At 50.3% G+C, this 27,171-nt stretch overlaps 1 protein-coding gene across 2 annotated transcripts in view; it reads right to left on the minus strand.

Annotated features, from left to right (window-relative positions):
• LOC138528855 (uncharacterized) overlaps nt 1-14,972 on the minus strand; it is a 179,344-nt gene extending 164,372 nt beyond the window's left edge. The window contains exon 1 of one of the 2 annotated variants that reach the window (XM_069640763.1): nt 14,820-14,972. In XM_069640763.1, coding sequence (XP_069496864.1) covers nt 14,820-14,861 — 42 coding nt within the window. In that variant the 5' untranslated portion in view covers nt 14,862-14,972. Of the gene's footprint in view, nt 1-14,712 lie in introns of both variants that reach the window. The other variant, XM_069640768.1, reaches the window with a different exon arrangement.
• Between the last annotated feature and the right edge of the window lie 12,199 nt (nt 14,973-27,171).

Genomic DNA, 27,171 nt, shown 5'->3' on the forward strand with positions numbered 1-27,171 from the left:
CTGGCATATGACACATGCCATATTCAGCTCCAACCCCTACTGTGCTAATACACTCTTGACAGTAAGGCTCTATTCTCCTTTTCCAACTATCAGCCGAACCCCCTTTAAGACTCCTGTGAACAGATGCAGATGCCTAGCATTAATTGTGTACTCACTTTTTTCGACCAGCCACTCAAACATAACTAACTTGTTTTGGAGTGTAACAAACCAACAAGGTTGCATACCTGTGCTGAACTAAAGCAATACATGGATTAGGATGACAAAAGTGACGCCAGCTGGCTTCTCCGACGTAGGGATTTCCACTTCCATCGGAAACAAGGGGAAGAGTCCCAAAACATTGAGCGCGCTGATGTAACTTGTAAACCCTGACCTATCTTTAACTCACCATCAAGACGCCCTCCCGTATTTAAGGAAGGTGTTAAAATCACATGATCTGTACACCTCGGGATACGCCCACTGCAGACTACGGTACGCTCTAGGACTTCAGAGGCTACATCGGGTAAGCGTGACAAAGGGTTCCGGGTGATTTTGTTCGAACCTACAGCTGGTGCCAGACGGGGAAACGGCAGTTAACACTGTGCCATGTATCCCCTCTCACTAGTCGCACTCGCATGCATCACCTCTCACTGTTCTTTCTTGTCGTTTCACCCTTTCAGCATACCGCTGTCTCCGCACACCGGTTACACCTCTCAACCGACTGCAGCAGTGACTGAAAGACCAGCGCTGCCCCCTCGAAAGCGAACTAGAAGGTGTGTTCTGGTTCCCTAACGGTTACCTCTGATTTCTGCATACGATCACAGAAAGCAACTGCTACTGAACAGCTAGTCGAGTCTGCTGTCGTGATAAAGCTAAGATAATCATGAGATCAGAATGGCACATAAGGGCTGGTAATGACCACAGTTATATCTATCCCCCTTCCTGCTCTGTTTGACATCTGCAGCCATTGGAGCCAGCCTTACACTTAGCACCCCATTGTGTGCTTCTCTATTCAGAAAGATTTGCAGCGGACGCTGCATTGGTGGACGATTAGTGTCTCTACTCAGAGACAGAGATTCAGCCTGCCTCGTCATACCCCCAGTTAACCCAAAACAGTGGGGCCAGTTCCATCTACAACCAAACAGATGGAAAGCCTTCTCCACAACAATCTAAACGGGACTTTGACATGGTGTTTGTGAAAGTTCGGTATCTATTTGTAATTAGATACCGAAGCTTTTATGGGCTAATATATAGCGAGATATCTTGTTAAGTAACAATGTCCGATTCCTTGTGAAGACTTCATCAGGAGACTTGTCCTGCGATTGTCTTTTTCCCCAATTTTCCATAATTTCCCAAGCTTGCCCCAGTGACAATTAAATTGCACCTATTAAAGCCACACCGGAATGACGTAGCAATCCGAGTCTGTTAAATAACTAACAGTAACTGGCAAGACAGATGGACATTGTCCCATATGGTCTTTTTTTTTCTCCCTCTCCCTTTTTTCTTCAGGTAAAACGTGGAATCACCAGGTGCTGCGTCGTGGACACACCATCAATTTGACACTCCCAGTTCTTCGAGCTGTAGTGTGTCTTTTTGCATTGTGTTGATTGTAAATTGTAAAAGCTGAGTAGCCACTAAACAGGTTTTTTTTCGCACAGAGGATATTACTTTGTGCCTACTGCTCTTTACAGTGCATGTTGTGCATTTTTGACTACCCTAGACAGTTCCCTGACGAATTTCCCTGCACTATTTAGCACTTTTGTTTTTTGGAAAGAAACATGTTGGATGAGTTGTGTTGAGTGTATGTGTACGAAGTGGTTATAGTGAGAGTGATTGAAGTGTTGCATGTAAACCCTTTTTATTAAAATAAATCGCGTATTTGCACAAGCATTCGACACTTTATTGACACCACAGACATTAGAGGGCGTCACATTTGTGAGCCCACTATACCAACTAGACTACTGTCTATTTTGCACTGATGTTTGATAGTAGAGCAGAAATCTAGGGGATAGACTATTTAGTGTGATCTAATCACACCCTCCTGCACTTGAAATAATCTACCTCAATTTCTCGTTAGAGAAAAACCTTTTTTACTTCTTATTGTTCAATATATGGTTGTGTACATTAATAAAAGTGTATATTGTTTCAAGACTTCCCTACACTGCTGTTCTGCTTGATTTATGCTTGGTTCAAAATGGCGCGGGCGCGCAATGCATTCTGGGAGCGCTCAGAGCCATGTTGGATGTTTACTTCACTCCGTAGTGAAAGGCTGCACACATTTTGTTGAATTGTTAGATTCACAGTGCTGAGACAAACCTGCTTTTTCAAACTTGGTATGCAGTCAAGGCCATTTCTGCTGGGAATAGCTAATGTTGTTATGACTTGCTACTGTTCTCCGTGGAGCATGTTTTTAGAGCACGGAGGCCCTGCGTTCCTTGGGGGGAGCTCTCGATTGACCCAGTTGGCAACCGACGGCTGTTCCTCAACTGCGCAAGTGCAATTCCAGAAGGTTCGAGAATGAACTCCCCTTTTGTGGAGTTCCTATATATGCGGAAACCCGGAGGGGTCAGGCGAGACTTCAGCCAGAGAAGGACGCTCCGTCTGGCCTTCCTCTGAGCTGTAGCACTCTCTTTCTGGCTGCCCCCCGGAGTCTTCCAGCCGCTTCTGGACGAGATGAGGACAAGAATTACACTCACGGTGGTGATGTATTTCTTTTGACTTCTTTACTTCTTCTGTGATCTATGTCCATGTTAGTTTTATGAGTTATTTCTATGTACTTGTAATCTTTGAATAAATAGCCGTAAAGAGCTGATTATCTTCTAAAGAGTGCGTGGCAGTGAGTTATTGTGTGTCTGTTTATGGGTTGAAGTATTTGCTCTATAATTGCATTGGTGATTTATGGTAGTTCCGTGCACTTTTCAGGGGAGAGCAATACAACTGCCTGATAATTTAATGTACTAGGAGGCAGTCACTCTCAATAGCACTGTGGTTTTTCTGTGGTTCTTACCTGTCAATATTGGAGATGAATGCCCACCTAACACTAATGTTTTGTTCTAAAGGTTGTTGACCTTATTGAGGGTTGGTTAGAAGTGGGTTTCCCACTCCCTCTACCTCTCGTTGTGTTGTTGGTAAGGTTATAGAGAAAACCGAACAACGCCTAATATCTGAATATCATTTGTAATGGGAGAGGATTTGGGAACTTTGAGGTCAAAGCAGCGGGATCCCGTTTGGGCTAATGCGAGTCACAACTCAATATGGTGCAACACAAAGAAATGGCATGCAAATGGCATGCTAACTCGTAGACCGGCAGTATTTAGAGCCAGTGAAATAACACAAGATAAGCCCCAATTTATCTTAGCAATGCTGGGGAAATTGTGGTAAAACTGGTTTCTTCTTTCATGATTGGTGGTCATGCACAACTATAAGATTTTGGAAAAGAAACTCCACGTCATATAGGAGAATGAATTGGCATGGACATTCTATGGGATCAGGGAGTGGTGTTTCTAAGGGTCCCAATAGGCGGCATATATCCCTTACTTTCCCCAATATGGAGATCTATAACATTTATGCTATTAGCAGCCAAGCTGGTTCGTGTAAAAAGGAGCCTCCATCTAACCAGTGGCACAATAAGGTGTGGATGATAAGGCAATGAAAAGACTGACTGTGGGCTTAATAGATAATCTTAAGGGGGTTATGAAGATTTTGGCAGGAAAGCAGGGCTCTAACTTATCCAGAAATATTGAGAGTTCTGGAGTTATTCAATGTTTAAAGATATAGCCTTAGGTTAACAAGTACCATCATTGTAGAAGCATTGCTGCATCCATTTTTGTTCTTATTGTCTCAAATAAGGCTTCATTGTTCAGGATAGGGAAAACTGCTATCATGCGGGTGGAGGGGCGTTTCAACATAGTAAATCCACCCTTAATTTCTAGTACCCTGTAATGATACTTGTATCGACATGTTACAAAATTAAATGTTTCAAAAATAATGCATGGGGAAAAAGTGCCGTTTTAAGCAAAAAGACCTACAGGTAAACTTTTAAACCCCAAATCGAGTTAGGAAGACCTTGGTGGCGCTTTAAATCTAACACCAAGGCCACTTTCTGTCTGCTCTGTAAAATAAGATTCTACTTCTCAGCAGAAATACCAGGATAGCAGAGTCCATCTGAAGGAACCTTGCTTATTTACTCAACATGTACCACTCCACCCTGATCTCCTGCTTTTCCTCTCTAATCGTCCAATGTGTTTTAGTTCACAGTTTGGTATATGTTTTATAGTGTGGTATTTATCCATCCAAGCTTCCTGCAAAAATCAAAAACTCTCCATGTCTTCACCACAGAACGGGGGTGAACTGTGCCTACTGTGATTTGTATGGCCCAGTGCCAGATTATCCATTATGCCAAGTAGGCACCGGACTATGGGCCCCACTCCTTTTAGGGGCCTCGGGAAGGCAGAGGCCTTGATGCGCTGTGCAACAGCATGCACTGCGTTAGCATTCTTAAAATTTTCGAGGGGGGCCTGAAATGTTGACTACCTAGGGGCCTCCACATGGTTTGATCCGGTACTGGTATTGCCCACAGGTCAGGTGCATTGCTCAGCCTCAACAGGCTACGAGTACCTATCAATCTGTCCGGAATTAGACTGTCTGTTGCAGGTCACATCAATCTGTACAGAAGACACATTAACCTGCTATGCTTTCTTAAAAGCACCAGCACGCCCCTAACAATTCTCTGTGGAAAACACATTATAGCTTAGCAAGATCACAAGAAGACACCCACCAATCACAGGTAGGGTCGGACTCGAGCACCAAAGAAAAAGTGGCCCACCGTTACAAATAGCAATTCATTCCTTTTGTGATAGACTGAGTAGTACCCAAGTCGGAGGTTTTTTATAAAAATGTGATGCAAATTGTGCATTTAAAAAATACGTATTCAGTAACAAGTCAAAACTACTAACTGCATTGTGAAGTAACTCATCACTTTGAGCAAAAAGACGGCCCCACGCTAGAACTTTGTGTTTTTGGTTCGGCATTGCCCTGTTGGCCAGTCCGAGCCCGATCACATGAGTCTTTCCATGCGATTAGGGGCTTTCATGAGTGAAATGAAAAATACTTTCCCTAAAGCAAGGGAGAGGAGGAGAGAAAGCAGAAGCAAAGTGGAAGTTCTTGAGGTGCTTCTGGAACCAGAGATGGTTCTCCTCAAGTTTCAGAGAGGCAGGTAGGCTATTCCAGAAGGAGGCCCCAGCTGAAGAAAGATCTACCACCAACTCGCTGCTTGGAGAAGCGACTAACCCTGAGGGAGTTGGAGGCGGATGGGAGAAGGAAGATATTTAGGAAGAGAGAGTTGAGGTATTGAGGTCCCAGGCCCCAGAAGGCCTTGTGGACAACGCAGAGAGTTTTGAACTTAATCCTCGCCGCCAATGGGAGGCAGTGCATAGATTTCAGTCCTGGAGAGATACAATCCCTGGGCTTGAGGCCAAGGACAAGTCTTGCAGTCCTGCTTTGGATGAGTTGCAGAGGGCGGGGAGTAGAGGCAGGCAGATTTAGAAAGAGTCCAGCCTAGAGAGAACCAGAGTTCTGGAGACAGTGAGCTTCTGGGGGAAGGAAAGGCAGAATACCTCTAAGGAGGTGCAGCTGGTAGTGCGACTTCTTGGAGACGTCAGAGACGTGTGGAGAGAAGGAAAGTGGGGAGTCGAAGATTACCCAGAGGGTTTTAGCCTCACAGGTGGGAGCAGGAAGAGGGCCAAGAGAGGCCGGCCAGAGAGTGACAGGAAAGGACGGAGCCGGTGTGCCGATGAGGAGAATCTCGGTCTTACTGGCATTAAGGCAGAGATCATTGGAGGCACACCACTCCTGGATAGCGGACAGACAGACAGTCAGAGATGAGAGAAGGAGAGGAGGTGGCAGAAGGGAGCCTGAAAATGAGTTGAGTGTCATCCGCATAGCACTGAAGGTTGGGGCAGAGAGCGGCAATGCAGTGGGCAAGAAGTGCCAGGTATTGGTTGAACAGCCAGGGAGAGAGGATAGACCTCTGGGGATCACCAAAGGTAGAGATGGAAATAGAGGAGAGGAAGGACCCAAGTTGGACCTGGGAGGGTCAATCGTAGAGGAAAGAAGTCAGCAAAGCCAGGGCCTGATCAGTGATACCCAGGTCATCACAGAGACGGTTGAGCAGGATGGCATGGATGACAAAGGCAAAAGAGAGATCAAGTAAGGTGAGGTGTTACGCTCACCTGGTATCCACGGGGACGCCACCCAGCTGTGGGGACAGTGGTACCCTTCTCAGCCCCTCCCAGGTATAATCAGCAGAGAGGTTCTGCCTGGAAAACAGGTGGGCAATGTTCAAGACTGGGCAACTGGGGTAAGAGCCTCCCAACACCCTGTATGCCCGCAGCCCCTCCGCGGACCTTTCCTCACCTTGTTATGGGTTTGTCGTGCTCTCCGTCCTGCCTTCTTGGCAGGGGCACGTTGTCCTTTGTGGGCGAGTGCGATCTAGTTACTTCACTGATGCAGGCCCTTTAGAGTCTTTCAGGTAGGTCTTATTACTGTTATACTGTATGTCTTTCTTGAATTTAAATAATGTCTTTTCTCTCTCCTTAGGTGCGCGGTAGTTCGCTGTGGAACGTTGGCTGAATTGGGACTCGCCGGCAGGTGATGGTGCTTCGAGAGCACTTTGATGCGGTAAGTAGGCGCTATGCGCAGCACTATGATGCCTTGCCTTTGCTAACCTGTTGTCTTTTGTTTCCGTAGGTTGCGGTGCTCACCCGGAGCAAGAAGTCCCAAGGCGATGCTGGTCGGTGGGCGGCTCGTGATGTAAGCTGCCGGCACAATTGTAAAATGTCTAATGTCCTGTTTCTCTCCTTTTTGCAGATCCGACGGACCGGGAGGCTCAGTGTTCCTTGGATGCTGGTTGCAGGAGCGGAGGGCAGCTTGCAGTGAAATCACAGGTAAGCTGCTGCTATTAACAATGTCCTTTTGTTTTTCAGATGCTGCTGTTCCGAGGTTCGCAGATGCAGCTGAACACGATGAGCGTCACGTTGCAGGATTGCAAAGTAACGCAAAGCGTGTTATCCAAGTCGGGTGTGGTTTAAATAGCCTCAAGAAAGTAGTCCAGGTAAAATAGTCCCTAGGCTACCATACCCAAAACACTATACAACATAGCTTGGTTCCAAGGAGCCAAGCTATGTGGATGCCTCCATGTTGACTGGCACTGAAATAAAGTAGTCCCCAAGCACAAGTCTTCATTAAGTATGAGTCTGGCGCCAAAGGGGCCAGGACTGGCCCCAAGAGGGCCTAGGCAAAGGATGCCTAAGCTTGGTGGGGGCCCGAGCCGAGACCCCTCCTTGCCCATGGACCTGCCGGGGGGTTTTAGGAAGTGGATCGTGACATGAGGACACAGGGGGTGTTGGAATCGAGGTTGGAGAGCAGGTCTTCACGCATGTTCAGGAGAGCAGTTTCTGTGCTTCTGGCAGCTCTGAAGCCAGACTGATGGTCATGGAGACAACCAACCGATTCAGTGTGAAGATTAAGCTGGGAGATATCCAGCTTTTCCAGGAGTTTTCCCAGGAAAGGAGTGATGGAGATTGTACGATAGTTAGCAGGGCAGGAAGGGTCGGCAGAGGGTTTCTTAAGAAGGGAGGGACATGTATAGCGTCACATGTAATTTAATAAACCAAGTGTGCATGGAGAAGAAATGGTTATTATTTGACATTATTGCGCAAGCAACAAGCTTAATCTGGCATTCTTTTAATGGCAATATGTTCCTGTTGCGGCCATGCAGCCCAGGAAATAAAGATGCTGCACCAGGAAGGAAAAGATACGTCTTTTTTATTCAAACATCAACAGTATTCTAACTTGACCCTTCCCCGGTCACCATGGCCCACATGACCCCGTCACGTGGACCTGTCCCTATCTTAAAGAGACATGAGCCCTTTAACACCACCCCCGGACAAATGTCCTTGCTTCCGTTCAGCATTCTTCAATGAAGCGCAACGGCTTCCTGATGTTTTGTTGTGGACGGATACAGGGGACTGCACTTGGACCGGCCTCGGGACCGTCAGCCGTCTCAGCCAAATGTCGAGACAGGGACCCAGGGGGAATCCACAGATCATCCCTGGACTCACGAGGCTCTGGGTACGGATCAGGAGGTGGAGGCCTTTCCTCTTCTTTAACAACATGTTTAAATAATGAATGGTTCTGTGTTATCTCTTTCTCAGAGTTCACAGCGGTCACCATTGTTACTTTGACGGCAGTGACTTGTAGAGGTTTCGGGGCAAACCAGGAGTCTGACTTTATGACAGTGGCTTGCTGAACTAGCACTTCATCCCCTACATAGAATTCTTTTGGTCGGGCACCTCTCCTTTCATTTGTCTCCACTTGAGCCTTCCCCTTCCGCTCAGTGTCTCTCTTTATGACTTCCTGCTCTGCTTCCGGCTGGCTCACCGGGTGTCTTGCAATGCGGGTGCGAACTTGGCATTTCATCATCAGCTCCGCGGGGGTCTCATTTGTGGCTTTGTGAGGTGTGTTGCAGTAGTCCCGTAACAGTCGACAGAGCGCTTGGTGGGGGTCGTTGCCTTCAATGCGGGCCCTCTTCAGGGTTTTCTCGATTGAGGCCATTAACCTTTCTGCCATCCCATTGGCTTGCAGCCAGCGAGGTATAATTGTCTGATGCGTAAAGCCCATATGTTTTGCAAAGGCAGCAAACTCATGGCCACTGAATGGTGGACCATTGTCAGACTTGATGGTGTCCAGGATTCCCCACTCACTATGACCTCATCAAAGATCACTGCCACCTGGGCAAACGCTGTGGATGTTGACTGCTTTACAATTGGGAATCTCAAGTGTTCATCAATGAAGAGTAATAGATAGTCTCCAGATTCAAGGGGGCCATAGAAGTCCACAGCGACCTTCTCCCAGGGGTGCTCTGGGATCTGTGTTGGTTGGAGTGGGAATCGGAGCTTCAGCCCTGGCCATTGGCAGGCTACGCAGTTTCTCAACCACCGGTCCAACATAGCATCCAAAAACGGGAACCACACATGACACCCGAGCTGCCTCTTGGTGTTGTCCGCGCCACTGTGGCACTCGTGGGCTTCTTGATGACTTTGAACCGGAGGGTCACTGGGATGACAAGACTGCACCCTCTCAGGAGGATTGTTTTATCCTTTAAGGCCAAATCGGCTTGCACCTTTGCTAGTCTCTCCAATCATCTCTGCATGACCCCGGGTGTGTCCACACAGCACGGCGGTAATCCTTCCATCTGTTGTTCTCTGTGAGGCTAATCGCCAGGGCCATGGATGGGTCCGCGGCGGAGGCTGAAGCAACAGTCTCAAGTGAGACCGCCGGGGGGGGGGGGGGGGGGAAATGGGAGGGGGGGCGGGGGGGGAGTAAATGCTTTCGATGTCACATAGCTGATGTACTCCGTGTCTCCGGGTCTTGGCACAGGCTTGCCCCTAAGGTGTCTTGACAGATAGTCAGCTGGGTTGTTTTCACCCCCAGGTCGATGAATGATTTCAAAGTCATATTCCTGGAGCCTGATGATCCACCGCCTGAGGGGCATCTTGGTCCTGGGGTTCCCGAAGAGAGACAACAGAGCCTGGTGGTCGGTGACGAGGGTGAACCTTTTCCCTATCACGAAATTGTGGAAATGTTTGCATGCCCGCACGGCTGCCAGACTTTCTTTCTCGGCCTGTGAGCAGGTGGACTCTGGTGGGGCCAGCGTCCTGCTGGCATAAGCCACACAATGTGTCTCAGGTGTGCATCTATCCCATTTGTCTGTGCCAGTATGGCACCTAGTCTCACTGGACTTGCATCTACAACAATTTCGGTGTGCCAGTCTGGGTCAAAGTAGGAGAGTCTCCTGGCCTCGGCCAGAGCCGGATTGATGGTGTTGAACACCACTTGGCACTCCACTGACCATGCAAATGGGACGTCCCTTTGTAGCAGACATCTTAGTGGCTCTGTGATGGTGGCGTAGTGTGGGATATACCTGGCACAATAACCTGCCATCCCAAGAAATGATCTCACGTCAGCTACCTGACCTGGCTCTTGAAGGTGAAATATCGTGGGTCGGGTGTCATGCTTTCAGCCGAGAAAATATGTCCGAAAAACTTCAGTTTGGCTTTGCTGAATCGGCACTTGTCAATACTGAGGGTAAACCCCACTCCCTGGACAGCAGCCCAGGTCGCCGGCAGGGCAGTGTCATGCTCCTCACGCGACTTACCAAACACAAGGATGTCGTCGCTATAGTTTAGCGCTGCCTTTACCGGCCTAATGACCTGTCTGATGGCCTCGTGGAAGAACTCGGCCGCCAATGAAATGCCAAAGTTCAGGCGCTTGTAGCGGAAAAAGGTTGTCATGGGTAGCAAAGGTGGCGATGCCCCGGGATTCAGGATGGAGCTCCATCTGATGATACCCCTGGTTGAGGTCAAGCTTGGAGAAAAGAACAGCTTTGTTGAGTTGGACGATCATGTCCTCTATCCGTGGCCCAGGGCATCGCTCTCTCTGGATGGCGGTGTTGGCCATCCTCATGTCCACACAGAGTCTCAGGCGACCCCCTTCCTTTGGCACGATCACTAGTGGTGAGACCCATGGGGTTGGACCTGAGGCCGGCTCAAAGATGCCATCTTCTAGGAGCTGATTGAGCTCATTTGACACAGCCGCCTGCAGATGAAACCAAACTCTCCTTGGGTATTGGGGGGGGACATGCCGGACAGACAAGTCTATATGCAGTTTGACCAGGGGACCTTTCATCTGGCCTTGACCTATGCAGAGGAGCGGGAATTCGTTCAAGTTAGTGTCTTTCGTTATGGTGTTCACAGGTGACTGGCTGTTCCACATATTGCAGACTTGGTCTTTCGCCTCATTCGCGGGAGCAGCCGAGCAAATGGCGTCGCCTTCTTGGACGTGAATGTCAATGAGGCCCAACCAGGACGCTGTCTGATAGCTCAGAAGGCACCTTCCTTTGGTCAGGCTTCGAATCAGATGGATTAGTGTTGTCGTGGATCAATCACTGTGGATGAGCTGGCGTCTGAAAGATCTGATGGAGTGTAAAGGGATAAAGGGATATCGCCTCCCCACTGGAAGATCTTGGATGTTGTCTGGGCCAACATCGGTTTTTAAGGGATCTGGTGAAATTCCTTATCTCCCATGATATTCACAGAGGCCCCCGAGTCAACCAGAAAACATAATTGTCTGCCGCCTATCTCCACTGGTATTCTGGGAGCTTATTTAGCTTCTTTCTCATCCATGATGAGGTTTACATATTCATCGTGTACTGGTCACTCTCGTGTTCCATCCCTTCGGGTCCCACCATGTAGTTCCCCTGGAAGGGTGGTGGCGGCCCATCATATTCATCTCGAATTCGTGGAATCTGGTTGTGCGCCCTCATCGGGATAGTGGTCCTCCACAATCCTCACATACCGTCTCGGCCCTTGCTGGTATGGGCGCATTAGCAGCGTCTGGTTCTGCGGGGTCCGGTTGTACATCCTGTACTGTGACGATGGTGGCATGCGTGGTGTGGGGAAGGGTCTGCCCTCTCTGCAGACCGACTGGAAATGGCTATCTCTACCACAGTTCCCACACCTCTGGGTAAGTGCAGGGCATGCCCCTGAGTGAGGAAATTCCAACCTGCATCGGGAACATTGCTGCGGCCTCCTCAGAGTCATCAGATATCCGTCCCCTGCGCTAGTGTTGCTTGGTTGGATCGCCACTATCAGCTCACCTTTGTCTTGCTTGGACGTGGTGGTACCTGCCATCTGGGTTGCCTGTATGTCTACCCTTTCAAAGATCCTGGCCATTTCACTGACCTCGTCAATGGCGAGTGGTTTCTTGAGCGTCTGTGATACGCACCCTTCAATCACCCGCAGGTGAATGGCTTCGTCCATCGAGAAGGCTTGGAACTGGCAGTGAGCTCCTTTAATTCGCAGGCATGTGATGAATTTGTCCACTGTCTCTTCAACTCTCAGGGTACACTGGTTGAACATGTACCTTTCATAGTCTTTATTGGGCTCAATTACAAGTCTTTTGTTAAGGGCTGTGAGCAGTGATGCAAAATCAGGGTGTTCGCCCGTCAGAATGGTCTTGATTAACATCTGGACTTCATTGCCGGCAATATTGAGGAACATGCTGCGTAGTTTCAGGGAGTTATTTTCACCAGCTGCTGCAATTAAGTTATTAAAGTCCTCCAACCATTCTACCCACTGCTGTCCCTTGTCACCTTGCGGGGTCATCGAAATGGGGGCGGCATGCGCCACGCAATGGCTGTAGACCTCATGGGAGGAACCAGGATCGCCTGGGGCTGTACAGCCAGACCAGGGGGAGAACTCATGATGTCCATTGGTGGCAGGCGTTGGATGTGCGACTTAGCTGGTGACCTGAGCTGGTGGCTGGCTGCTAGCCGGTGGCGGCACCCTCGTGTCCATGCATGGCGTGGTGAAAACCCAGGTGGCAAACCGCAAAGGCAGAATTCCTTGTGGAGGCTCTTGGAGGGAGGGCTGGCTTGGCGCAGCAGAGGTGGTAGGCTGGACCATGTGTGCACTGAGCGCCTGTGGCGCTGTGTTGAAATCTGATGGCGTTGCGGGAACAGTGGGGGAGGGGCCACCCACCTGTGGTCGCACGTGGTCTGAGGGATCAGGCGCCCCGACCGCTGGCAGACTGCCGCACCGTTATGGGACGGCGCACTCTTCGCCGTCCTGCTGGTGTTTGTGAGGCATCAGCAGGAGGAGGAGGCGGGCCCAGGATCAGGTTTCTCAGTGCCAGTGAACTGGCGTAGGACTGACTGCCGTGAATGCAGCCAGGTCACGGCCGCTGTAGCAGGCGCAGTAGGATGGCTCGTGGGCTGGAGGAGGAGCAGGATCCTGGTGCGCCTCCTCCAGCCCACAACTGCCTCGTCGCCAGTTGTTGCGGCCGGGCAGCCCAGGAAATAAGGACGCTGCACCAGGATGGAAAAGATACGTCTTCTTTATTCAAACATCAACAGGATACTAACTAGACCCTCACCCTGTCACCTACCACCTCCCACGTCATGGCCCACGTGACCCTGCCAGGTGGGCCTGTCTATCTTAAAGAGACATGAGCCCTGTAACAGTTCCAAAACTAGAAATAAAAATTTTAGTTTAGCGCCATTGTATGTTAAAATGATAAAAGCTACAATATTTTCTTTTATGCCACTTCTGCAAAGCACCATATGCAAGTAGGCAGGCTCATGCACTGGCTCTTCTAGCCTCGGCAGAAGCATGACTTGGCCCTCATTAGGAACTTCCTGGCTTGACCTCCAACCGGATGAACAAAGCAAATTAGTAAGGTTGGTCATTGGTGTACACTCTAGGCTGGGGAACCAGCGCAGGGGTGCCAAAGTTTAAGTGGATGTCATGCGATGCATAACGTCACTGCCACACATTGCGTCGAAGTTTGATTAAAGATTTGGTGTGTATAATTTGTGTACGTGGTAGGTGTATAAACACAAACGGTCGTTGACACTGTCCGTTATATGTGCCCCTACCTTTTCCATGGGCCCTATGTGACCGCCCCCCATAAGAATCCTAGAGAGACATCTAGCTCAAACGTAAACATCTTCGCCGTCATCTCACGGACTCAGAAAACGTAGCCAACAAGAAAGTGAAATACCTCCCACCTTCGTGTAACTTGCAGTCGGATCAGAGTTTGGCAATATTATTAAGGCGCTTGCTTAGGTGCAAGGTAATGTCTAGTTCCCATCTGAGAAATGGACCATTGCAACGCCCGCCTATTCTTCGGTTTAGAGGCAGGAGGAATTCGACAAGCTGTTCTATAATCTCAACATAATTAAAAAATACAAGGGTGAGACAGTATTACGCGAGTGTAAACTATAGAGAAAAAAAAAAAGCATAGACAACGTACGCGTGTTTTAGAGTGAGTGTGGTGTTGGAGAAAGTTTTTTTTTTTAGATGGGTACAAGCCTGCATTCAGAAGGAAGGCGAGAACGAGGGTGTTAATATCAACAGTTTTTTACAGGACAAAAACTCCTAAGTTACGAACAGTATGTCGCTGTAGAGTGGGCGCAAGCTCAAGAGATACCTGCCCGGCGCACGCCCTTGCCACTACACAACAGGACAAGCCCCTAAACATTGTATCTACCTCATACCTGCCTGCATTATAAAATAAACACCCTGAGATGTATGCCCCGCCCATTGCCACACAAGGCTCCGCCCACATGCCAAAAAGGTCAACTCAGTTGTTGTAGCTGGCATTAAAATATCAACAGAAAGTAAAACCAACAAAATTATATGCAACCAGTATTCAAATAAAACATTTAAAATTAGTGCAGTTAATAAAAAGAAAAGTGGAAGGATTATTGAAGTTTTCGGAGATCAGCTTACTGGAAAAGTTGTGAGAAGAGTTTAGGGCCTGAACCTCTGCTGACATATATTGGCCTTTCAATGGGTCAGAGGGCAGTGGGTGAAAGCTAACGGCAAGTATGGGCCCACGTTTCACTGTACATAGCAGCGGCAATAGCAACAAACTGATTAAAAGCGTTAAAACTAAGCATGGCTTTCAGGTGTTCAAAAGACTGGCCAGGCAAGCAGAGCAAAGTGTTACTTTTCTGTGGTCGCCTCCAATGAAGGCTTGGGGGCTTCTGGGGCTGGCTCACACAACACACGCGCTGCAGGCGGCGGCAGCAGCAGAGCCCCAGCACATGCTCACACACACACACGAGTAGGGGCAGCGCCGCAGCCCGCAACGAGTCCACAGCAGGAGACTCACTCAGCAAGTCGGCAGGCAGGGTTGGGGCGCCGGCGAAGATGTTAGGCTGGCAACTGACGAGTTTTCTGCCCCATTAAAAAACCGGAGGTTAGGCAGGCATGATCTACCTGTGCAGGAAAGCGTCCCACTCTAGACAGGGGCCAAGACATACATTCGGCCCAATTCCTTCGTTCCTCCAACCTCAGCAGCACCCGGAACCAGCCATTTTACGGCGCAGCAGTGCATTCTGGGAGCTGTAGTTTGTAAAACGCGCTGCGCATGGATTTTCTGCTCCAACCAACTACCAATCAGACGGCTGCGTGCCGCCGGGTCACCTGTGACTAGCCGCCGACTTGACAGCATTCTGGGAGGTGTAGTTTAAGGTACGTACACCACTGACATCGATGGTATTCTGGGAAGTGTAGTTTTGTGGAGTAGGAAACTCTGTGGATGCCCCAGAAATACCGTGTGCCGCTGTGATGATCTGCACAGAACGAACGAGTTCTGAAGCAACCCTCAAGTTGCTAACTCACTAAGCGAGAAGGGATGGCGTTGAGCGAGCGCGCTTGGATGCAGATGATACCAGCGACTCCTGGTTCTTGAGCGAAAGGGGAGGAGCTGCGAAGAAACGCAGACCAGCCAGAGGTCTGACTGCCTTGCAGGCATGATGGCAAGATAAAGCCCTAGAGGAATCAAAACAACGCTTACGGACATGGTATACCTGAGAGGTCATTGACACAGAGTTGAGCAGTAAAACAGTGAGAGACACAGAGGAGGAGAACAATGGGACAAGAACCAGAAAAGGTGGAGAGAACCAATAACCCAAACACCAAAAAGGGGCTAGAAAGTTGAACATCGAGACACAGGGTTCCAACCCAAGACTGGCGAAAGAAAGCTGAAGGTTTGATGAGGGGAATTGGGTGGTGTTGCCCCTTTAAACATTTCTGTCATGACTTCGTCATGACTCCCTGTCAATAAAAGGAGCCTCAGCCAGCACGTGCTTGCTGCCGAAAGGCGGCAGACTCCACGAATGGCACTTCTGTCTTGTGTCTCATTGTTGGGCCTGCAGTCTGATGCTGTGTGATCACGGACCTGCTACCCTGGCCTGCAGGTTGATGCTGTGTGATCACAGTACTTCGGCCACCATTGATCTGGGTGCGCCCAGATCAGTATGTGTAACCTGAGAGCCCCCAGGCCACTCTCATATATGTGTGACCACACCACATTTTCGAGCCCGGGATGCCACAGAAACTGATGTGAGCCGTGTGACCACAGCAACTGTAGGAGTCTTCTGGCGGGCGAACGCGCCCGTGAAGCTGGCATGGCGGGCGCCGCCCCTTAGTGGGGGCGGTCCAGCCGCCCCCCCCCCCATGGGACTATTGGCCAGGGGGGCGGGAGGGAGAGAGGCACACGTAGCCCACCCCCCTGAAGCGCGCGAAACCTGAGGGGCGGGGCGGGGCGGGAAACCGAGGAGAAGTCAGCCCATAAAGGCAGGGGCTGTGGAGAACAATCGCACATTCTCCCTCGGTTTCCTGCCTCACTGGATCTTCGTTTCGTTTCCTGGATCGCCGGATCGTTGGCGGGCTTGCGGGGCTTCGTGGACATCGCGGTTCGTGAACAGGCGGGGAGAAGGAATCGGAGAGGTGTCGTTGGCGAGTTCCTGTCGCAGCAGGTTTCGGTTCGGGACGGGAAACAAAGGTATGTGGGAAAAGTCCATGGGCCGAGGGGAGCGTTTCGGTGGGTGTCGACCAATGTGAGGGTGTAGCATGGTGGGGGGAGGCGGGAAGAAGGGGCCGTTCAAGTAGTAATGCACGGTTAAGGCAGCGACGGAAGTTTAGTGGGTTTCACGAGTATGCTCCGGGGGGGGAAGGGGGAAAGGGACGGTAGGTTAGCCATGCATGTTGCGTCCGCATTTGTCGTTCGGTGGGGGGCGAATGGGGTGCCCGGGTGGGGTGCAGTTTTGGGCGGACCATTTTCCCTCGGTTTCCTGCCTCGCCAGAGCACACATTTTGTTTCCCGCTTAACAACAGAGGACTTCGTTTTCGTCTTGTTCCTGTTCCTTGGTTCGTGAAGCTGGGGAGCTCTGGTTCGTGGTGAGTTCCGGTTGGGGAAGTGTCCCGGCGATGAGGCGTTCCAGCGTTGAAGGTGTACCTGCTAGTATGGAGAGAGCGTCCCGTTTCACGGGCGCCCAAAAAACAAGGTGATAATATGAAGAAGTGGATGTTTTGCTTGAAATGTATAGGGTAATGGGCTCTCTCTAGTTTGTTCAGGAACCAGCTCCGGGGGCAGGCGTGACGGGGGCAGATTGCAGTTCTCGCTGGCTCCCCAAGCGAATGCAAGTCTACAGGCGAACGCAATGCGGTTGTATTGCCCAATTGCCTGCAAGTTACATATTGAAGGTTTCTGCCATTTATTATTAATGGGGAGTGGTCGGCATGATGGGGAATTGGAATTATGTGGTTCAACGTTGTCAGTGCAAAGTAAGGAGTGGCTTAAGATATTCGGCGCTCTGGTGTGAGCTCACCCGCCCAGGAACTCCAGTTCCTTTGTCTTTTCATGTTCTAGACGAAAGTGATTACTTGGGAGTCAACAAACCGGGATTACAATCTCAGCCTTCCCTTGTGACCAGAGTGGTGTAATCTTGGGCAAATCACGTTGGGGTCATTTGAAACGGGCTGCGGGGAAAGGGTGGAGCAAATACAAAGGGCAATGCTCTATCGCCTCAATGTTAAGCACGCTTCAGTTCATTTTCTAGGGCAGAAACAGCTGAGAATGTTCACGGGGCAGGGTCGACATGTTTATTTGACCACTACAGCTGGGTTCGCGTAGCACGGAAGGGTAGTGCTGTGGCAGTGCACTGCTTTCTTGGCGGCGTACCAAGAGAGCAGGTACAGCAGAAGTGGTAAAGTAATAAAAGGGCTCCTGGCGCTGCACGTTTTAATTGATTTTAATGGCAGGCAGAGTTCAGCCTGTGCAGGCAAACGTGGGTCTCGAGTTATGCGCATGGAACCTGAGGGATAAGCACAAGGGAGCCGCGGGTGGCGTTTGTAGTCGCAGCGCGACCTACATGGTCGGGTAGCCTTGTGGTGGGGGGCAGTGTGCTATTGGGAGATGGAAATGCCGAATTCTCAATGCGTGCTAGAGTGCCGTGCGGGCTTCCGATGTCAGAATATGGACACACATAGAGTAACGAACAATTGCACTTGTCTACGTCGGCATAGGGTGGCGAGCACAATGGCGAGTTGGTCGGGGGGGTCACGCAGTGAGAGGGGCAATAGGGATGGGAACGCAGGGCGGCCGCGTTACAGGAAAGCATTTTGTGCGGCAGAGTCGTTATGGATAGTGTGGGAGTGTTGTTGCCATCAGGCACGGGACAACGGTGCTAAAGCACGAATGCCACAACTAGGTACTAAGAATTACTAAGAAACGCTCTTGCACACATCTGAAGGGGGGGTGTCGAGCGTAATGGCGATTTGGGCGGGTATTTCCACGTGCCCCCCCCTAATCTTTAGTGAATAATATAGCGAGGTGGGGGCATGGGCGGGGGGTTGTAGATACTATAATGGATAAATATATAATATACCGCATTTATAACGCGCCTATACACAAGTGGGAGATAAATATACGCAAATTGACAGACTCTCACAAACTTACGCGCAGCCTGGCGGCCTCCCGCTTCAGCTTGCCAGCATGGGCAGCTGTTAATTTTGTACTAATTCGGTTGGGTGAGATTTCATGATAAATTGCTTGATAAAGCGCTTTGGATTATGGCGCTACATGAATAACACGTCAGTAGCATTACTACCACTATTAATTGCGCTCCGTACCGAACGAATGCTGCGTTTCCCTTTAATATGAAATGTTAATGCTCAATCTACATGGGGATGTTTATGTGAGGGCAAGGAATCGATTTCGTGTTACACATAAGGTCAGCAACACATTTATATGGGGATCGGGCTCCGGGTAGCTAGCATCCATGCAGCAGGGACCGCTTCATTGTAATTTGCGTTTAGGGACGTTGTATTTGCGGTCAAAGATGGCTAGGCGTGGTTCAAGTCACATTGGGTATGGGCTTTAAGTAGCCCAGTAACAGGTGGGTGGTCGGGGGTGGGGATGGGTTCAGCAAAGGTTATGTTCTTCACGTATGGTATGTTCAGCAAGGGTTTATGTTCTTGTTCTCGTATGGTTCGGTAACTGGTAGGCGCATGCATCGTCATGATGGGCCACGAGCGTTGGGGGGGGCTAAAACGGGTATGCACATGTTTCGTCTGTTCGTGCCTCCGGCGGGGGGGTTTCAATGCATTCGCGGGGATGGGAGGGCAACAGGTGGCCTTCGTAAAGAAATACAAATCCCCCATAGTTAGTGCAGCGAATGTTGCAGGGGACAGTTAAGGGTCACGAGCATTAAGAAAGCTTAATTTAAAGGGGGTCGGAATTTAACATGTTTTAGTTGCCTTGGGCTGCCAGGCCTTGTTTTTCTGATTACTTGACCTCGTTGTTGGCATAGATGGAATTGCAGGGAGGGCCGGGGCAGAGTTGTCGGTCAGCCGACTGGCGCGCCTCAGGCGAGTTTACAAATCTCGACATGCGTTTTCCAGGGGGATGGCTTTGTGCCCCTGTGTTTTCTAAGATCACATGAAGGGCTGTCGCTTGTGCCGGTACGATTGCCCAATTGAAGTGTAGGCGTGGTGCTCATGAATTGGGATGTACATAAAATGCATTGTTGTTGGAGATGGGTTCGAATGGAGAACTCTTAGCGCACGTGTTTCGCAGGGCCTACATCGACTTGGAATGCGGTGGGCACATCTTATTGAATTGGTTAAAATGCTGGAAAGAGGAAGTTTTATTGGGCGGTCGGTCGGTGAGGGGTGGGGATACAGGTGGTGGTCCAGCGCCAGAGTGTCCGTTGTGCCACCAGCCCACACAGCGCCTAGATTCTGCCCACGCGCTGTAAACCGCTACCCTACGGGAAAGCAACATTTGGACTACCCGTAATTTTCAGTGCTTTTTTCGCCACCTCTGTTTAAAACACATAAGGCCCCCCAAAGGCTAAGATGAACACACTCCTTTTAATTGACGTGCACGCGTAAATCGTGGAATGTTTGTTTTAACACCTACCATCTAGCGTCGTTGCAAGGTTCGCTAGTTAAATATCCATAGCGCCAAGAGCAGAACCTGGACATAGAAGCAGCATTTAGGTTGCTCCCTGTTCACCCGGACAGTTTCTTCCTCCTAGGCTTTCATTTCGAGGGTCAGGTGTATGTAGATAAGTGCATGCCAATGGGGTGCAGCATCTCATGCGCATATTTTGAAGCATTTAGTTCCTTCCTCTAATGGGCACTCAATAAAAGGGAGGGCGGGGGGGGGAACGCATTATTTGGATGATTTTCTGTTCATAGGAAGAGGGGGCACGAATATTTGCGCAGCACTTCTCGATAATTCTTGGTATTAACGGAGGAGTTGGGAGTACCTCGGGCGGGCGACAAAACACAGGGACCCTGCACCAAGTTAACCTACCTAGGGTTAGAAATAGACACGGTTGAAGGGACATGCAGATTACGGGCAGAGAAGATAGAGGAATTCATTGGCGACATAGATAGGGCATTATACGGGGAGAAGGCAACCATAAAAACCATACAATCTTTGGTGGGCAAGTTCAATTTTGCCGCCAGGGTGATACCGGCCGGAAGAGTTTTTGCAAGACGTCTGGCGGCGGCGACAGGAAGGCACGAAAAAGGGTGGCATAAGATACGCCTCGGGGCAGGTGTGAGGGAAGACGTCTAAGTATGGCGCGCCTTTTTTAAGGGAATTTAATGGGGTATGCATATGGCAGTCCCCTTGGATGGCAAGCGCACAGTTGCAGTTGTTCACCGACGCGGCAGGTAGGGTGGGATTCGGGGCAATATTAGGAAAGGAATGGTGCCGGGCCGACTGGCTTAAGGCATGGGTGAGGAAGGGGCTGTGCAAAAACATCACCATGTTGGAACTATTCCCAGTGGTGGCAGCAATGCACATTTGGTCGCGCGAACTGTGTAACAAAAGATTAGTGGTGTGGTCGGACAATCTGGCAATGGTACAGGCGGTGAACACGCATTCAGCAAAATGCCCGGCCACGTTGTGCCTACTACGCCACATGGTTCGCAAATGTCTGGTGATGAATGCAGCTGTCAGAGCGCGGCACGTACCTGGGGTGGATAACACAGCGGCTGATGCACTTTCTCGTTCACAGATGACACGATTCAGGAAAGCGCACAGCCAAGCACAGCTCATCATGACTCCGTTCGACAAGGAACTAGGGCAGCTAGTGATTTGGGTCAAGGAATGAGGAGGCTCGCTTCCAGAGCATTAGCGGGGAGCACCTGGAGTCGATACAAGGCCAATTATGATACATTCTTGGAGCACACCAAACATTTGGGGGGAGACAACATGGTAGAGAGGGTGGACTGTTTTGTGCTCTGGGCAAAGGGGGCGGAAAAATCAAGGTCATAGCTGGCGGGACATCTTAGCGCAGTGGCATTTCATAGCCAGCTGGCAGGCCAGCAAGACCCAACGAAAGGTTTTCTGGTAAGAGCTGCACTAAAAGGATGGAATAGGGACGGGGTGGCCACGGCATCAACCTCATCAACTCTAGTGAGGAAACCCATTGATTTTGAACTATTACAGAAGGTTATGACGGCAACTACAAGGGTGTGCTACTCGCAATATGAAAGCATTATGTTCAAAGCATGCTTCGCATTGGCCTTTTTTGGGGCCCTACGGATTAGTGAGTTAGTGGCGAAAGCCAAGAATGACCAGAGCTTCAGAGCCTTGCTAGGGGGAGATGTATGCCAGATAGGGGGGGGGGGTATCAGTCAACATCAGGATATCAAAAACAGACCAGAAGGCCAAGGGAAGCGAGCTGGTGTTGGCCAGACTGGGACAGGAGGAGTTTGTCCGGTTGAGAGCACGACAGCATATTTTGCAATTAGGGGGGGCGAGCCGGGGTATTTGTTCCGACACAAGGACGGAACCCCACTTACCCAGTTTCAATTCAGGCGAGTTTTAGAGGGGGCCTTGGCAAGTTCGGGTGTGGATCCGGGGCAATATTCAACCCACTCATTCCGCATAGGCGCAGCGACGACGGCGAGCAGGGAAGGTCTGGGGGAGGACAGGGTCAAAAGGATAGGGAGATGGACATCCGACAAATACAAATTATATGTGCGTTAACGGAGTCAACGCGTGGGCATCCAGGGGGGCGGGGGGTAGGGCAGCATATGGGACAAGGGGGCACTAACTAGGCCACACAAGCTAATACAACCAATCATGTCTCCACAGAAGCCAACAGGGTATGGGTCGTGGGCCACTCCTTCGTGGCCCGGGCAGCGGCCAGAGCGCGGATGGCGTTTTGGGACGGGAACCTGGGCCTACGGAACACGCAGATTAGTTGGATCACCAAGGGTGGTTTGAAAGGTATGTCCGTATGGGCGACATTGGAACAGGCGGCGCAGCAACACCCTTCGCCTGACATTATCTTGTTGCATATAGGAGGAAATGATTTGGTGGCTAAAGGAAGGAAGGATTTGTCAGAACTTTTAAGAAATTTACTAACCAGAATAGGGAGGACTTTCAGGGGGTGCGAGGTGATGTGGTCCGAGATGATCGCAAGACAGGAATGGAGGGGTGCGTTACGACACGTGGCCATAGAGGAAGCAAGGAGGAAAACGAACAATCGCATGGGGAGTTTCCTAAAAAACAGGGGGATGGTATGGATTCGGCATCCCCTCATCACCTTAAAAGTACCTGGGTATTTCGAGAAAGACCGGACACACCTGTCCGAGGTGGGCACAGCCATGATGTCCTTAGAATGGAGGACAGCACTAATAAACGCGGGATGCGCGTAAGGCGGTGCGGATCAGGAGGGGGGCAGGGGGAGGCTATCGCTCCTCGGGCAGGTTCCGTCCCCCCCCACACACGTACTAACGTGCGCTCCCACCCACAACTCCATCGAACCAAGAAAGGGAGTGCCCTGTGCAAGCAAGCTTGGGGGGGATCTCTCCGCCGCCGGCAGCCAGCAGAGAGTCTTGGAGGTGTCACAGGTCAATCCCTTGAACAAAGTACTGACAGACCCATAGGGGAATGATCAGCCAATAGATTAGATGTACGGCGCCCCAAGAGCAATAGGCTTGGGGGAGGCCCTGGGAAAAAGGGGAGGGATGTAGGGGACTTGGGAGCCAATTCCAAGACCAAAATTGCGGGGGGGGAGGGAACGAACAACAAACTCAAAACAAGGGCAGCAAGAGAAGCCGGTTGGGGGGGGAACAAGAGGAGACTACGGGGGTTAGGTAACGGGGACAAAATAACAGCAAGGGGAAGTCTTCACGAAGGAGGGGGGCATGAGGGGGAGGGAGGTGGGGGGATTCAAGAAAGGGAAGAATATCTGGGGGGGGAAAGGGAGCCAGGACATGGAGGGCCAGAAAGGACAGGGAAAGGGGGCTAGGCGGGACGCAGCAAAGGGTGGACTGGGGGAATGGAGGAGCCAGTTGGGAAAGGAAGGAAGAAGGAGGGATAGGGTATCCAGAAGAGACATGACGCTGGCGGGGGGGCACTGGGAAAGACTCCACCGGGGGGGCCTTGGGAGGGAGGGAACAGGGAAGTTCTTGTGGGCTCTGCAAGACGGAAGGGAGACCTGGGGGTTGCATAGCATAGATAGGACTGGGATTCCAGTGCCAGCAGCAACTGGGGGACGTAGGGGGGACAGAGTAGAGGTAGAAAGGAAAAATTTTAGATGGGCGTCGCAAAGCGATGACCAACTAGGCAGGCAGAAAGTGGGGGCCGGCACCGGAGGGCGGTGTCGGCCTCCTTAACTACGGATATGGAATATGTGTAACGTTGGGGCACTTGTGGTGGTGCCGGTATAGGAACCTGAACACTAGCGAGGCACCGCGTGGCTGCCGGTTTTAGCTAGACCCAGACCCAGGACACAGGGTAAGTGTCAGGGGAGGAGCGGGGGGGTCGGGCATTCCCAACTAAGACCTAGAGAAAAAAGGGGGCCTAGGGAAAACACGGGCATGGGGAAATCAAATCACAAACGGCCGGGGTAGAGAGAGGTTATTAGCAAGGGCCGGGCTCAATCTGAGGCGTCTACCGGACGAGGACGATAAGGGAGGGCGGGGGGAGGACAAGGGATACCTAGTTAGCCGCACATTGAGTAGTATACCAGTGGCGGTGAATTACGGATCGCCTGTAAGATAACTCCAAGACTATGCAAAATAAAGCTGCTGAGGCATTCTAATCTTCCAACCCTAAACAAAGTGTCGGTGTCATTCTTTGGTTCAATATGTAATGTATGACTTATGCCGGGAGGAAGGGGGGGACAAGAGGGAGGGGGGGCAAGGGGGCAGGATAAAGAGGGGGGGGACAAGGCACTGGGATGCCCACGCTATGGGTGCCCCCAGAACCAATCGGGCTGGCCCGTGTGTCCTTGAGCCAGCCCGCAACAATGAACATTGAATAGTCTGCTAGGTGCCCCCAGCCCTGATAGGGACAGCTTCTGTACCCATGGACCTCCCCCACAACAGGTTGTATTGTGGATGCATGCTGGTAGAGGAATTCCTGATTGCCAGTTCAAGGCTAAAGAGAATTCAAGAAAGACATTCATGTTACATGCTGGGAAATGTAGTTCAAATTGCAGGCCAATGGACTCTAAAGAGAGACTACTAGTTGTGGCTCACAATTACAAGGCCATGAATAAAGAGGATTGATAGAAGAAGGTAATTTATGTTGCTTACTGATACTTGATTACCAGTTCATGCCAAAGAGAACTAAAAGAGCGAAGACAGCCAGTCCTGATCCCTGCTGGTAGCTGTACTTCAAATCACTGGCTTAGAACCGGTGGATAGCTGTCGACTTTATGGAGCCAGTAAGATTTACTTCAAAGCTGCATTAGCTCATTGTGGACTGGTAGATTTATGTTGTGGCTGGATTCCGTCTTTTGCATGGTTTCTTAGTCTTAATTAAAATAGATTAAACATTTGTATCCTGTGTCTGCCCATTTTAGCTTTGGAATTAATACAATTCCTCAATTTCTTTATGGTTAAAAGTGTGTTGCTTTCACAATGTTATTGTTTCAGTTACAAATCAATAAACACTTCCCCTCCCCTCTCAAACACTCACTTGTGTGCCCACTTCTGAAAAAAACATCCTATGGCCCTATCTCCACCACCCCCTTCCTGGGGAAGCTACTTAAGAAGCTGGCCTTGCCCCTACTTAACTCTCACAATGAACTTGTTGGTGGCCTCCACGACCATCAATCTGTATTCCGAGCATCCAGAGGCACGGAAACTGCTCTTCTGAACACCCATGAACTCTCTGGACTCCAACTCACCAGCTGTCCTTATCCTTCTTGATCTCTCCTCTGCATTTGACACAGTTAACCATTCCGTCCTCGTACAAAGGCTCCACGATACACTTGGTATCTCGGATCGGGCACTGGATTGGCTATCCTCCTTCCTTACTGTACTCTCCTCCCAAGTCATCCTAGGCCCCTTCACCTCTCTTCCATCTCTACCTGTGGGGTCCCCCAGGGCTCTATACTCTCCCCTGGCTCTTTAACATCTACCTTGCTCTCCTTGTCGCCTCATCTCCTCCAACTTCCAGTGCTATGCAGATGACACCAGCTCTTCTTCAGACTCCCCTCTGACCCTCTTGCACCCTCCATCATCCCTGACTGGCTATCTGCCATACAGTCCTGGTGTGTCTCCAATGATCTCTGCCTCAACGCCTGTAAAACCGAAATCCTTCCCATTGGGACCCCTGCTCGCTCCTTCAACTGAAGCCAGGAACCTTGGAGATGTTGGGACAAACTCCCAGGTAGGTTTGAGGGCTACTAGGAGTTCGCAGATTCAGAACTCATGGAAGGCCCAACACCTTCCCATCCCAAAAGGAACGCAGGCCCAGACAAAAAGCAAGTTGAATTGTGGTTTATTACAGCCAAATTCAACAGGGATCAGTACAAGGAAAGAAGGACAATCCGTGGACGTCTCAGTGTTCCCTGGCTCGCAGCCCAGTTTTGTGGGCCTGTTGCATCACGCCGGCATCACAACCTGGGTCCTTCTCCAGCAAACCTATCGCCGCCTGGTATTGGGCGTTGAGTGATAGTCCACCTATAATGGACCCTTTACATGTTAGTTCACTGGCTTTCGCATGTCAGGTGGCTTGCCTGGCCCGTCCCCAATTATCTAATTCTACACAATGTTGCAGTGTGAGGGTTTTACCATTAGTTCTTGCCCGTTGCTACCCACTACAAGGGTCCTGAACTGTGATTGGCTAGAGCTGCCGCCCACAGGCCTGTGATCTGAAACGGTTCTCAGCTCGAGGTGTACCTTTTCAAGTTAATAAGTATAACTTTGTGTCTGCATTGTAACTTGTGTGCACCACCATAGTCTATGATAGTGCAGTTCATATCATGCAACTCTTGTCTTCTTTCTGTAACGACTTTGTTGCAATCTTCTGTCTGGTGGTGTGAGATCGGTTCTCTTCCCACTGCCGGTTTCGATTCATCATCCAAGCTTGGCGAGTCACGTGTCAAGAGACCATGTTTGAGCCCCTTCTGAGCTCTTAATTAGTCTGCATATTGGAGAATTATTCGTTTTACTGCAGCTGGTGTTACTGTTGTTCAGGGAATGGAATGTCACTCGTATCTCTGGCCTTGGCAGTCAGCTTCGTTTCACACGTTTGCTCTCCTGTGCTGCCTAAATTCAGCTCAGCTCTCGGCGAGGGTCTGTGGCCTGCTGCGATTTCCTAAGCCATATCATGGCTTCTGTACGTTTGTCCTACTCTATATTCTCCATATGTTAGTCACACTGGACTGCCAGGTCCCATGGGTGCAGTTCCATAAGGTTAATTTTGCATATAAGCATCTGCAAGCATTCAGCAAGGATCTCTTGCTTCTTGCGGTTTCTGCGTTGCTGCGTTTAAGCTAGTGACAAAATAATAAAGCAATGACAATATGTATATGTGTCTGTTCTCTAACTATAGAGCTTTGCATCCGTGTTCTTCGTGTATTCGAGTGTGTGTATGTTTTGTTGTGCGAATGGCACATGTGCTTCTTGTCTAATGCTGCTAAGTCATGGCGTCTCTAACAATGTCAGTAATGTGGCCTCTTGGCGCTTTAGTTTAGTTTATTTATACCGCACGCCGAACCCTGGGGTAACTGGGCGCCGGAGACATAGAGGAGGTTACAGCTGAGTATATACATACATACAAGATGATAACAGTAAGTGCATTTGACCAGGTGTCAGAGCCCAGCAGGGGCCAAGTGTAGCAGCCACCAGTGTGGGGGCCTATTTATCCAGTAGATGCCATCTCTGTCCCTCTTGTAGGAATATCAGGTGGGGAAGAGTGGCATCTACTGGACCAAAACGGCATCAGGAGCAAACGAAGACCCGAAGACTACAACTCCCAGCAGCCTCGGGAGCAGCACACTCAGGGACTGGCACGCAG

Source organism: Ambystoma mexicanum, chromosome 1q (assembly GCF_040938575.1).
Source record: "Ambystoma mexicanum isolate Mex_15411 chromosome 1q, UKY_AmexF1_1, whole genome shotgun sequence".
Classification (NCBI taxonomy): domain Eukaryota; kingdom Metazoa; phylum Chordata; class Amphibia; order Caudata; family Ambystomatidae; genus Ambystoma; species Ambystoma mexicanum.